Below are 13,968 nucleotides of genomic sequence, written 5' to 3'. Positions count from 1 at the left end.
AACTTCACACATGAACCAATCTGTGTGCGCATGCACACACATACACACACACAAATACGTCTAATAAAAATAGTAATAAAAACTCATGTTTAGGGGGCTGGAGAGATGGCTCAGTGGTTAAGAGCACTGACTGCTCTTTCAGAGGTCCTGAGTTCAAATCCCAGCAACCACATGGTGGCTTACAACCATCCGTAATGAGATTCGCTGCCCTCTTCTGGTGTGTCTGAAGACAGCTACAGTGTATTCATATATAATAAATAAATAAATCTTTAAAAAAAAAAAAAAAAAAAAACACAAAATATATTAAAATAAAAAAAAAAAAACTCATGTTTAGAGCTGGGTTGTGGAGTGTTTGCCTACCATACATGAAACCCTGGGTTCAATCACAGTACCATATAAAACAGGCTTGATAGAAACATTCCTATTAATTCCAAAACTCAGGAAGCAGAGGCAGGAGGATCAGAAATTCTAAGTCATCCCCTGCTATACAAGTATGAAGCTTATCACCAAAACTGATACAGGGAGTAGAGAGGAGGGAACTAGATATTGCTTGGTAGTAGAGTGCTTGCCTGGCATGTGTGAGACCCTGCATTCAAGTCCCAGTACTGCACCAAAAGGACAACCAAATAAAATGAAACCAAACCCCACGTCCTATCTACTTAAAACTTTAGATTCATAAGTTCAGATAGCTTTGGGGATCTGAACAAAAGGCATCTGTAACAAAAGGCTAGTACTAGCATTGACAGAAGGCTATCACTTATGAAAATGTTACACTGATGTGACTTCAAAGCTATTCTCTAAGAGTGAGTGAAGCCGACACAAAAGGACTCTCCCCTGAGTCTTGAGATCGTGATTCCAAGTAACTACTATATATTGATTATTGTCAAGAGTTGACTCTTGAGAGTAGCCAATCATGAGATGGAGAGTCAACTGTGAACTAAGCTTCTGGTCGTGTCTGTGAGGGACTATCTTGATTTGATTAACTGAGATGGGAAGCCTGCCCCACTGCAGAAGGCACCACTCCCTGGGCCAAGATCCTATGGTGTATAGGAGCAGGAAGTGAACTGAATACAAACATCCATCACACTCTGCCTCCCAGTTATTTTGATGTGATCAGATGCTTTAAAGGTCCTCCTGCCTTGACTTCCTCACCATGGTGGACTGTAACCTTGAGTTTTGAGTTGAGTAAACTCTTTCTTCTTTTGGGTTATTCAAAAAAAAACTGAAAAAAAACTCAGACGGGCAATGTATGTATAATGACAGATGTAAGCTACCCAAGATAGATCCAGTCATTATGACAAAGTACTCATCATGAACAGGGGGAAAAAAAAAGAGTGGATCAAAATTTCCTCATCAAAGAGAAGAGCAGGCTGTCAACTAGGTCCACAGCCTTAGTAAGCCCTAGAGCATCACCTACCTCATCCGGGGTATCCTTCCCATCTGGTTGTGTGGCAGCTGCACGACGGGCGAGATTCCCAGCTCGAATGTTGCTGAGGTTGATCTGCCTCTCAGGAGGAGGGCCACCTCGGGGCTGCCCTCGGACAATGATGGCACATCCAGAGAGGACCTAGAGAGAGAGAGAGAGAGAGAGAGAGGATGAATGAATGAATGAATGAATGAATGAATGAATGAATGAATGACTATTAGTGGCCTGGAAACAGTATCTCCACAATGTAACTCCCAACATCTAGGACAGTACTCTGCACTTCAGAGGCCCTCAAGGATCTGTAAAATGATGAAGTGGTCAGAATTAACTTGAGTTTTATAAGAAAAATACCTACATAGAGCCTTGGGCCAAACTCAAAAATGATAGACTCAAAAATATAAGTAGGATTTAAACAAAAAAATAGAAAAGACATAAAATAAATAGACTGAGATAAAAAGATATATGAGACATGGAGGTTAATAACCTTTGTAATTTTATCCCAGCATGCACCGACACTGTTCTTTTCAATTATTAACAAGTTAATATCTCCACATTTCCCATTCTGGAATGAGGCAAACTATGAACACTTAAAGAAAAGGGAAGTTAAAGAAAGGAGCTCCTATATAATCAGTGCCAGGGGCAGGGGCCATCAAAACGTGTGTGCAACCATCAAATCCACACTACTATCCTCTAAAAGCTCACATCCTAAGGTCCCTTCTCTCCAGTCCTGGCTAAGGAGCCAGAACAGAACCTATTTGTAACTGAGAAAGAGGCTCTGAAGTTCAACGGCATTAATGTTTCAATAAATGAAGGGCCATAAAAGGAAAGATTCTGAGAAGAGGCAGAGGCATGCTGTAACAATGCAAGCTACTCAAACTGCCTCTGTTTTGTGAGGCCACTCTAACAGAGAGGTAGGCTCACTCACTCTGAAGGATTCTCAACTCTATCCTTCAAAACAAATGATAGCCACTGAAAAGTTAGTGTAGAAGGCTGCACGGTTCTGTCACTAGAGAACACGGCTCACACTAGATCCTTGTGAAGGAAGCTCATTCTGAAAGATCATAAAGGGAGGATGCTTCCACACACCCACTAGCATTCTCCATCTCAACTAATGCTTTAAATTGTGAAGAACAATCATGAGTCATAAGAAGAGTAAAATAACTTTGAGGCCCCTATCCAATGGCTAGCACATTGCCAGAAGTACAGGTCCCCAAAAGTAGTGTTTGGAATGGCAAAGCCCCCATCGGCCCATAAGGAGTGGCACTATTAGGTGTGGCCTTGTTAGAGGGAGTGCATCACTGGGGGTGGGCTTTGAGGTTTCAAAAGCTCAAGTCAAGCCCAGTGTCACTCTCTCTTCCAGCTGCCTGCTGATCCAATATAGAACTCTCACTCAGCTCCTTCTCCAGCACCATGTTTGCCTGCGTGCTACCATGCTTCCCTCCATGATAATGGACTAAACCTCTGAACTGTAAGCCAGGGCCAATTATGTTTTCCTTTATAAACACTGCTATGGTCACAGTGTCTCTTCACAGCAATAGAAACCCTAAGACAGCCTCCATGTTCTTCCTACCCAGTTTTCTAATACCCACAACCACCCGGACTAGGAAACTCACTCCCTTGCTCTTCTGCACACTTGTGTTCCATTCACAGTAAATGTTTTTAAGCAACAGAACTCCATATTGTCTATTTTTGCGCTCTACTAATTGAGTATTCTATACAATGTTGTTTCTTTTACTAATTCTTTTTAATACAATGCATCCACGCTGGTGTGAAATACAATTCATTTTCATGACTATGGTATTTCATTGTATAACAATTGATCTAGTCACTCTACCACCTTTTCATGAGAATTCCAAACTATACACAGATACTGATTTTTTTTTCCTTTTTTTATTTGGGGGAGGAGGTGTCTCTGTGTAGTCCTGGCTGTCCTGGAACTCTGTAGACCAGACTGGCCTCAAACTCAGAGATGTGACTGCCTCTGCCTCCCAAGTATGAGATTAAAGGCGTGTGCCACCACCACCCACCTTACTCTGTTATTTTTTTTTTTAAACTAGCACTCCAGTTGACATCTCCTATACCTTAAGCATATAGATCTTGGCCTAAATCACTCCACTGCAGCCACATCAAAATACACAAATAAAAACTTGTCTTTTCAATCTGTTTACGAGATACACTCTTCATTTTTATCCTTTCTTCCTTTTCCAATGTTTTACTCATGTGTGTCTGTGTGTCTTACAGACGTATGTGAATATTTTCATGTATGCATATATGTGCACTGGTACCCACAGAGGCAAGAATGCATCAATGAATCCGCTAGAACTGAAATTATACGCAATTAGAAGCCACCAGGAACTGATCTTGGGTCCTCTGCAAGAGCAGGAAGCACTCTTAACCACTGAGCCATCATTGTGTAGAAGCCAGAGGTCAACATCAGTTAGTTAGTTTTTCTTTCTTTCTTTCTCTCTTCCTTCCTTCCTTCCTTCCTTCCTTCCTTCCTTCCTTCCTTCCTTCCTTCCTTCCTTCCTTCCTTCCTCTATCACTCTCCACTTTATTTTTGAAGCAGGCTCTCTCACAGAACCTGGAGTTCACTGACTCCGCTGGATTCTCTAGCCAACGAGCTGTGAGAATTCATCTGCCCGTCTCCACTTTTCCAGCTCTGCCTTTCTTACATGGGTACTAGGGATCAAACTCAGGTCCTCATACTTGTACAGCAAGCACTTTACTGACTAAGCCACCTCTCTAGCCCTATAATTCCCTTAAGATGCTCTCTGTATTCTTTAATACTAAGTACACTAATTGAAGAAAGACATGGTCGCCAATCCAACCTCCTAAAGGCTGATTCATGTGGCAGGCACCACTCTCTTCCTATTCCTCCAGCCAGAAAAGACAGACATGGGTACAGCTTTCTTTTGAAATGGTCTCCCCAGCATTTGCCAATGGCATTGAAGGAGGGGCAGAAAAACACTGTGTTCAGGACATTATGGAAGAATGAAACCTCAGAAGAATAAGAGAGACTAGTTTCCCTCCTATTTATAGGATCTGAAATCATTCAAAAAACACTATACCCTCCTTTGCAGTACTCTACAACTCATTTTCCAAGAACTGATAACTCCCTCCACCTGCCTTATCGACAGTTTTTGCTGAAGTTCTTCCTCAATAAAAATATTCTAAAGGGCTTCCCTTATTAAAGGTTTTCTACTCAATAAAACCAAGGAGGAATATGCTTAAAATATCTATGTAAAACACAGAAAAGACCAAAGAAGATCCTATAAAATAGACTGTTATATCCTACGGCATCAAGCCAGTTTTCATAATAAACATTGGCATTGGGTTTTTCAGAGTTAATTCATTGACTGGTTGACTGACTGATTTGCTTTTCATCAATACTGATTAAATACAAACAACGTGTGGGACCCTGTTCTAGACAAGCTGCATATTTCAGGGGAATAAAAAAGAGACAAAAGTTCCAGCTCCTGGGGAGCTGATGCTCAAGTAAGGAGATAAACAGTAAACAACATCTGTAAGGAAAACATAGCATTTATCATATTTTTAATTTCAGAAGAATAAAGACTGAAGAAACTGTCACGGGTAATTGAACTGCCAAAGCTCCACTGACTGATTCATGTTACAAACTTTCATGAATACAGTAATTATCCTTAATTGCTAATTTATAGGGCATAGAAAACAAGTCATATGGCTACCGCTTTATCCAATTAGAATAATAAAATGACATATTCTAGAACGATCTCAGGACTACCTGCTACAGCAGGAAGATTGTGAAACCAGCTGTCATAATGAGTCAGTTTGACTGAGGTTATGAATTTGATATTTCTTGGCTCTGCCTATACAGGTTACAGAGAGATGTGGTGGGATTCAAAGGATCTGGCTTCAAGGCACAAGGAAGACAGCCACAGAGGCTGAACCAAAGCACTTAAGAGAAAAATGGGGATTCAAACTGTTCAAATCCACTTACAGGTTTACTGGGAAATTTACCTACAGTGAAAGACTGTATAGAGAGCCACTAAAATGTTGCCCAGCAACAGAGTATGACATTAAATCTTCACTAGACTCTGATGATTTGGTACACTTAACTCTTGAACATCCAGACCACTGCCATCACAAGACAGAAAACTACATCCAAAAGTACACTCCCACCAGTTATATCAACGTGACTGTACAGAAAACTCTTAAATATAAATACTGACCAGTAGTTTTCCCAACTCAAAAGCAAAATCATCTTGATCCAAGAAAGGCATCTTACTGGCTCTGTGGAGAGGATCAGCTTAATGGGCATGTCCACCTCTTAAAGGCATGTTACGAGGGCAAAAATGACAACAGGAGAACAAACATAAAAGATAAAAACAGGCAAGTAAGGATAAATAAAACAGGGTCTACACCATATCCACACATTCAACTAATGGGTTTTGAACAAAGATGCCTAGATAATTCAATTCAGAAAGAGTAGGACTTGCAATAAAAGGTACATCTAAACAGTCACATGCAGAAGGAAGAAGTCTGATCTCTACTTCAGACTATACACAAAAGGAATTCAAAAAGCATCACAGACATGAAAATAGAAGTCAAACTTATAACAGAGAATACAACATAGAGGTAAATCTGCATAACCTTTCATTAGATGATCATTTCTTAGCTAGGACACCAAAAGCACAAAGTCAGGCAGGCAGGCAGGCAAAACTTAAGTCACAACTGGAAGCACTGTTTCAATAAACACTTAGCATGGTCATAAAAACAAGGCTGGGGATAGAGTTCAGCTGCTAGGCCCTAAATTCAAACCCCAACATTGTAAGAATTGAAGGCGGGAAGGGAATGGGAGAGAAAAAGAGGGTGGGAGAACAGAGGGTGCAGTAGTTGTAATGCATGTAGCTCAATACTGTTTAATATCCAGAAGCATCCTACAAAACAGAATACAGAAACTACAGAGAATCTAAGTTGAGAAATTTTCTATCTACCCTAACCTTCCTGATTTGTCTCCCCTCATTTTTTCTGCTTTAAAAACAAGAGGCAAAGCCGGGCGGTGGTGGCGCACGCCTTTAATCCCAGCACTTGGGAGGCAGAGGCAGGCGGATTTCTGAGTTCGAGGCCAGCCTGGGCTACCGAGTGAGTTCCAGGACAGCCAGGGCTACACAGAGAAACCCTGTCTCGAAAAACCTAAAAAAAAAAAAAAAAAAAAACAAGAGGCAAGTCTAAACTAAAGGCCCTACCAGTCAAAAACAATGACCTAGACACTCAGGGCTTCAAGGTGCTGCTGTTTCTCTGACTAAGGATATGCTCTCCCCAGCCAGCCCACACACAGGGTCTCAGTTGATGAAAAAAGAGGCCATGAGTTGGAAGGAGAGAAAGAGTATATATGGAAGGATTTGGAAGGACAAAAGGGGAGGGGGGAAATGTTGAAATTAAAATAGTCTCAAAAATAGACAAAAAAAAAGTAAATAAACTCTTGTAGCTTGCTTTGTGAGTTTTTTCCCACCCTTATCCTTTCCCCACCCCCCAGTTTCACGCCCAGCACTAGGTAGGAGAGAAAGGATAGAGGGGAGAGATCCCTGAATCTTCTTTCCTTCTTTGCTTGTGGCTGGTCTTTGCTACTTTGTGAGTTCTTTTTCCCACCCTTTATCCTCTGATTTCACAATCTTTATCACTAAATAGAGAAAGGATAGAGGGGAGAGACACAGTGATCCCTGAATATCTTTCCTTTTGTTTATTCTTTGAGCATAACTACTAACAAACCACAGCCTATCCCCCTGAATGACCAACACCTACCTACCCCACCTCGCAGGACACTAGCATTTATATACCCTCTGAAAAGTTCCCAGAATCCCAAGCGTCACACAATCACAGAGGCTATCTGCAGCTGACAAAAACCACACCTCTTCCACAGCACGTGGCAGATCAGTCAGCTGCTGCAAGACAGTCTGAAGCAGCCCCATATCCCCACACCTGGAATTAAAACAAAACCACATTCTTATTTCTGTGTTTTGAAAAGAAACCAAAATTCCATAAAATTGTCACTACAAGCTCTAGATGCTAAGGATACCACTAAAGATAGAATTTTCCATGTTCTATCAAATGATCAGGGTCAGGTACTCAGCCTTAATTAAAGGTACAGAAAAGTACTACAGTGATCAGGACTCTCCAACCCTCTGACCATGAAGAATAAAGAATTTCCTTAAGTGTTAAAGAAATAAAATTCAAAGAAAGCTAAGAGGATCATACCAAAGTATGCAGTAAAGAGTAAGAAAAGAATGTTACTTTTCTGAACAACGACAATATAAACTCGGCATGTATGCCCACAGGACCCACACATACTAAAATTTAATTCTGAAGAGCCAGAACATAGTCTGGCAGTGCTCATAACTCTTACATTTAATATCCTGATAGGAAAAAAGAATCAAATACAAACTATCTGGAAGAATTAAAAGTCCTCTGGTGAAGAAACATGTTCATTTCAAGGGAAAAAAATAAATGTTTGGTTGATTGGTTTTGTTTTGTTTTTTTTTTAACAGTAAATAAAGCACAGAAGAGGAGGGTTTTTTTAAGTACTTTATTTCAGTTACACATAAGCACCAAAGGCACAATTTGAAGGGAAAGAAAAAATTAACCCAGTTGAAACCTTCCAAAAACTTTATAAAGAATGTTGGAGATATTTCAAACAAAAGAAAAGTCTAGAAGCAAATAAATACCCAAAGAAATGGAGATACCAGTTTTCTGCTAGGATTCTGGGCAGTTTTAAGGGTGACCATTTCCACTGCCAAACCATCAATACTACCAATGAGTTAAAAAAATAAAAACAAAAAACCTAGACTCTGCATCAAAAAATAAGGCAAGCAAAGCAAGTATGAAGGGGGTGTGGGGGATGGATGGATGGATGGATGGATGGATGGATGGATGGATGGACGGATAAGAGATAGATATGAATGTGCCCGTGTGTCATCACTGGCTGGTTGGACTCCGGGCAGGGGCTGATTACTCACTCACCCAGCACTGGCCGATAGGTCAGTCTGAAGCTGAGGAAGCAAATGTTGAGAGCAAGCAGTTGGTCACATGGGAAACTGAGCAAACAAAGGCAGAAAAACTTAAAGCCAGGTCTCTCACTGTTGGAGAGGGAAGTTACAGAGTTAGGATGAGAAACAAAAGTAAGGTACTGTTTGAGAAAACATACAGATAACTATAAAAGTACAGACATACATGTCACACACACATTTCCTACTTGTATCCTCTAAGAGGGCACGGCAACCTGATGTCCAGATGCCGCCCCACACCCTAGGTCCTATACAGGCTACTGAGGGAGAAAAGTCATCAGTGGTATTACCAGTGGTGAATGTTATAATACTGACCTCCCTAGCAAGACATAGCCACATAATGGTACATGGCATGAAGACTGTGGGACTAACCTACGCCTCTCTGATTAGATCTGAAGCCTGTTCCACAGGAGGGAATTTAGACCAGTCAAAATCCCATAGCTCTAGAGATCACAGTTCTGTGGAGGAACATACTACTCTTGTTTTACTAAATGTACATGTAGTGGCTTGGCCCATAGGGAGTGGCACTGTTAGGAGGCGTGGCCTTTGTTGGAATAAGTGTGGTGTCACTGATCGGGTGAACTTTGAGGTCTTTAAAGGGCAAGTCTTGCTAGTGTGGCACGGTCTCCTGCTGCTGCCTGTGGATCAAGACGTAAAACTCTCAGCTCCTTCTCCAGCATCATGTCTGCCTGGACACTGTCAAGCTTCCTACCATGATGCCTCTGAAACTGTAAGCCAGCCCCAGTTAAATGCTTTCTTTTATAAGAGTTGCTGTGGTCATGGTGTCTCTTCACAGCAATAAAATCCTAGCAAAGGGACTAGAGAGATGGCTCAGTGGTTAAGAGCACTGACTGCTCTTCCAAAGGTCCTGAGTTCAATTCCCAGCAACCACATGGTGGTTTGCAACCATCTGTAATGGGATCTGATGCCCTCTTTGTCATGTACTCAACATATATATATAACAAATAAAATCTAGAAGAAAAAAAAAACTAGCAAAGACAATATGTTTTTAAACTGCCTTCTAAATATTTATGTCTCTGTCTCTGTGTCTCTCTCTACACACACACACACACACACACACACACACACACACACACACACACAAAGGCACCATTTTCAACCTTGGCCAAAATAGCTTCTTTCTGCAGAGAATCTCAACTAGACAAAGTGCTATTGGGTACTCAGCCCTAAATGGGTATATCAACCCTGCAAGGCTCAGGGACCATCATGGAAGAGGGGTGGAAGAGTGTTAAGGGGCAGAAGACCAAGGAGGGGTGATGTGAATGCTGTTCCATAGCTATAGCTCAAATGAACCAACTGCAGCTAAGTCATCCGCCTAAGGCCTGCATAAGGACCAATAAGATCAGTCACTAGCCAGCAGGCAGCACTAGCGGGACTCTAGGAGTTACAAACAATAAAATCAAAATGAAAAAAAAAAAAAAAAAAAAAAAAAAAAAAAAAAACCCATGAAGGTGAGAGGAGGGGAGAGGAAATGAAGGAGTTTGGGGTGGATATGATCAATGATCAAGATACACTGTATACATACATGAAATTATCAAATAGAAGATATTCTTCAACTTTGGAAAAAATAAGGTGCTAATAAATACAAACATTCCAAAATAGGCACACATCCTTAGAGCTAGAGCTCACAGGTGGTTGTGTAGCAGCTGACCCTTCACCCACTGCTCTGGCTCTCTTGACACACATCTTTCTTCTAGTCTTGGGGTACAAACTACAGAACTGTTCCACGTCCATCTCTTTAACTGTGATCCACTCACTGCTGCAAGTTCTTCCAATGAAATATAGAGGTTTTCAAGTCAGAGAATTCAAGGCTTCCCTGACTATAGTGCTCAATATTACGGCCTCAGGGAAGACCTGAACTCTAGAAGATCCCCTTTTCTCCGTAAGGCAGTCATCTACTGGGTGTTCTTTTAAATACATAAAATGCAAAAGAATGAGGCTGTGTATTTTGAACATCAGACCTCACTATTAGTATCAGAAGTTTTTAAAACAAATTCATCAAACTTAGAGTTACACTAATTAAGAGCTTTTTGTAAAAAAGAATGTTCTCTAGATTTTTGGTTTAAGTGAAGATCTGCAATCTTGGTACAGAGTAGCAAGAACAAGGCCTGTGGTAGTTTGAAGACAAATGCCACCTAGTCTCAGGCATTTCAATGTTTGGTCCCAGTTGGTGGTGCTGTTTGGAGAGTTTTAGGATGTGTGGCCTTGCCGGATTGTGTGTCACTGGGGCAGGCTTTGAGAGTTTAAAGACAAGATACTGCCAGTTCTTGATCCCTGTTTCCTGCTTATGCATGCCATTCAAGATGTAAGCTTCCAGCTTGCTACTGCTGCCATGCCTGCAGCTTCCTGGCCATAATAGACTCTCTTTCCTCTGGAACTAGAAACTTAAATAGACTCCTATAAGTTTCACTGATCATGGTATTTTATCACAGCAATAAAAAAGTAACTGATCAAGGACTGAAACAGATACAGTAGGGACAGCTGTAAACATCACTGGGGACTAGGGCAGATGGGGTCTAATCTAAACACTTGGAGAACCGCAGAGACAAATTCTGTTAATTTACTACAAAACTGTATTTTCTTTTTTTCCTAAGGTTTTCTATTCCTGTCCCCACACCTTAGGTGCTGTCTACAGTTTGTGCTATCTAAAGGTAAGAACCAAGGAAGCAAAGTATTTTCATTAACATTAGACCAGCATACACATGGCAGCTCACAACCACTTGTAATTTCAGTCCCTAGGAACTTGATGTTCTCTTCATTCCCCTAAGGGCACCAGGCATGTATGTATGTGGTGCACAAACATGTGTGCAGGCAAAGTATCCATACACAAAAAACAAGTAATAGTTTAAAAAGAATCTTTATTATAAAACCAGCCACAGATTGTAAGCACTAATCAATTTAGTTCTATCATTGCAATGATCATGGCCATAGAATGAAGGGAAGGAAAAATGGCTTTGCTGAACCCCACCACCTTTTAACAGATGCTAAAGAATAAATGACCAAGGTGGTGATGTTCAGAAAGCCACTGCAGACTACAGGCCAGTGCTAGCTCCGCACTAGTCAGAAATGCACACCCACGTGCTGCAGCAGACCTCCTGAATCGGAATCTGCATCTTAACAGGATCCCCAGCTGACTGGCATGAATAATGAAGTTTGAGGCTAATTCCCACCATAACTCTCGCATGGTAATTCTCCAACAAACAGAGCTGAAACTTTGTTTTCTCAGAGATGTCTTCCCAAGAAGTCTGAAGCTCTACACTCCTCACCCATGGACCTCAAGACAATATGTAAAGGACCATGTTAGCCTTGTTCACCATGGTAGACTCAGAGCACAGAACAAGACCAAATAAACTAAGCTTTTTTTTTTAATTGTTGTTAATATTATATTCCGTACTGGACTCTAGAAAATAAAAACAAAAACCATTAAGACATGATTGTACTTAAACAATTCATAACTTTACAGGATTTTTGCAGAAGCTAACAAACCCTAGGAGGGAAGTAACACTCATACCTGCTTCTCCAGCTTCTCCATCAAGTAACATAAAGCACAGTGTTCTCTAAAGCCCCACACTCTTTCAGCATGAAGGGATGTAGCTGTCCTCTTATGGATCCTCCATCCCCAGGAGATTCCCCCTTACCCAGCCCTCTGCTTCTGCCTCCAACAACTCCAATTTTGCTCGGCATCACTTCACTCTCCCCCAGGAAGTTCAAGTTATTTTTGTCACTGCTCTCTCCGGCTGCTTCCCTCCGTACTCTTATCAGATGCCCGATTTCCCTTGTTACCTCCTTCAAGAATGCCTTGGCTAACTCATTTCTAACCACTCAATTGATTTATTTCCTGCGAGCTGTCAAGTCTACTCTATTTTCAACAGAAACCACTCAAATCTATATCCCTGACCACTTTGAAGAATCTCCTAATTAACTGTTCAATATTCAATTGTCTCCCCGCTTTCTTCCATCACTGCCCGGGTCTGAAGGGAATACTTGGTATCTGAGCAAACGCTATCATCTCTAATCATATTCCCCATGAAGTCTGGATTTGTTCTTGATTAGTAAACAGAACCTCTCAGATCTACAACATAAGCCGATATCCAAATACTATGGTAATAAAAGTGTATCTAAATGGCTAAACTGACAGCAAAAAAGAGCAATAGTGCTCACTGAGAAACATAAGTGAATGAGCCCAGAACGCAATGGATGGAGGGGATACTGAGATGAAAAGGAACAAGCAAGCCTAGGCCACCACCAATGACGCTGGATCAGTCTCCCATAAACTCAAATCCCAACCCCACCTTTCCACCCTTAGACTTAAATGCAAAATTTAGCCTATTGCTCATAGTGGGACACAATACAGAGCCTTTAGGTTTTTGTTTTTGTTTTTAAGATTCTTATTTTACGTATACGAGTGTTTTGGCTGCATGCATGTCTGTGTACCATATGTATACTTGATGCCCTTAGAGGCCAGATGGGGTCACATATCCCTTGGAACTAGAGTTATAGACACTTGTGAGTACTTGAAATTGAACCCACTGGTGAACCACCAGGGATCTTAAACCACTGAGCAACCTTTCTAGCCCCCCTGAAGTTACTTAATAGAGCCTTATCGTGGTCTCAGGATATGGCCAGATCCCATGAAAGACAAATGAATAAAGACTGCAACCTTCAACCACCCACCAACCTAAGAGAATGGTGCTGATGATTAAATTCTACAAATGAATGAAGTGGCTGCAAACATACCTCAGTTGGTAAGCCCTAGGTTTGATCAGCAAGTGTGGCTGTACACACCTGAGAGGATGAGGAGGAAAGTTATCCTTGACTAGACTGGGCTACATGAACTGCCTTAAAAACGTAACTAGAAGCCAAGTGGTATCACATGCCTTTAATCCCAGAATTTGGGAGGTGGAGGCAGGTGAATCTCTGAGTTTGAGGCCAGCCTGGTCTACAGAGTGAATTCCAGGACAGCCAGGACTACAAAGAGAAACCATGTCTCAAAATTCCAAACATGTTAGTAGACTGTCTACTGTGCAAGCATGAGGACCAGAGTTCAGATCCCAACACCAATGTAAAAAGCCAGGTGTGGAGAGTTGATAGTTCAGTGGCTACGAGCACTAGCTGTTCTTCCATTAGACCTGTATTAAATTCTAGTATCCACATGGCAGCTCATAACTGTCTATAATTCCAGTCTTAAGGAATTGGATGCTGTCTTCTCACTTCTGAGGGCACTAGGCATGAATGTGGTACACAAAATACATGCACATAAAATAAATAACTAAAAATAAACAAAAAATAAAACGCCAGGAATAACACCTCTGCAAACCTAGATTCTAGGGCTCTCTAGACAGCATTCTAACATAAAGAACAAGTTCAGTGAGACACTCTGTCTACAAAAATAAAAGATGGCAAACAATAGAGGAAGACACTACATAGCAACCTTAGACACCCACTGCAGCACGCACACACACACTCTATATACTAGGGAGA

At 41.3% G+C, this 13,968-nt stretch overlaps 1 protein-coding gene across 1 annotated transcript in view; it reads right to left on the bottom strand.

Moving 5' to 3' along the window:
* Snd1 (staphylococcal nuclease and tudor domain containing 1) overlaps nt 1-13,968 on the bottom strand; it is a 400,943-nt gene that overhangs the window by 373,524 nt on the left and 13,451 nt on the right. Inside the window, exon 2 of the mRNA XM_028762568.1 lies at nt 1,418-1,567. Coding sequence (XP_028618401.1) covers nt 1,418-1,567 — 150 coding nt within the window. The remainder of the gene's footprint in view (nt 1-1,417; nt 1,568-13,968) is intronic.

Source organism: Grammomys surdaster, unplaced genomic scaffold, assembly GCF_004785775.1.
Source record: "Grammomys surdaster isolate TR1022 unplaced genomic scaffold, NIH_TR_1.0 134, whole genome shotgun sequence".
NCBI classification, from domain to species: Eukaryota; Metazoa; Chordata; class Mammalia; order Rodentia; family Muridae; genus Grammomys; species Grammomys surdaster.
This window is presented reverse-complemented; position numbering and strand designations above follow the sequence as displayed.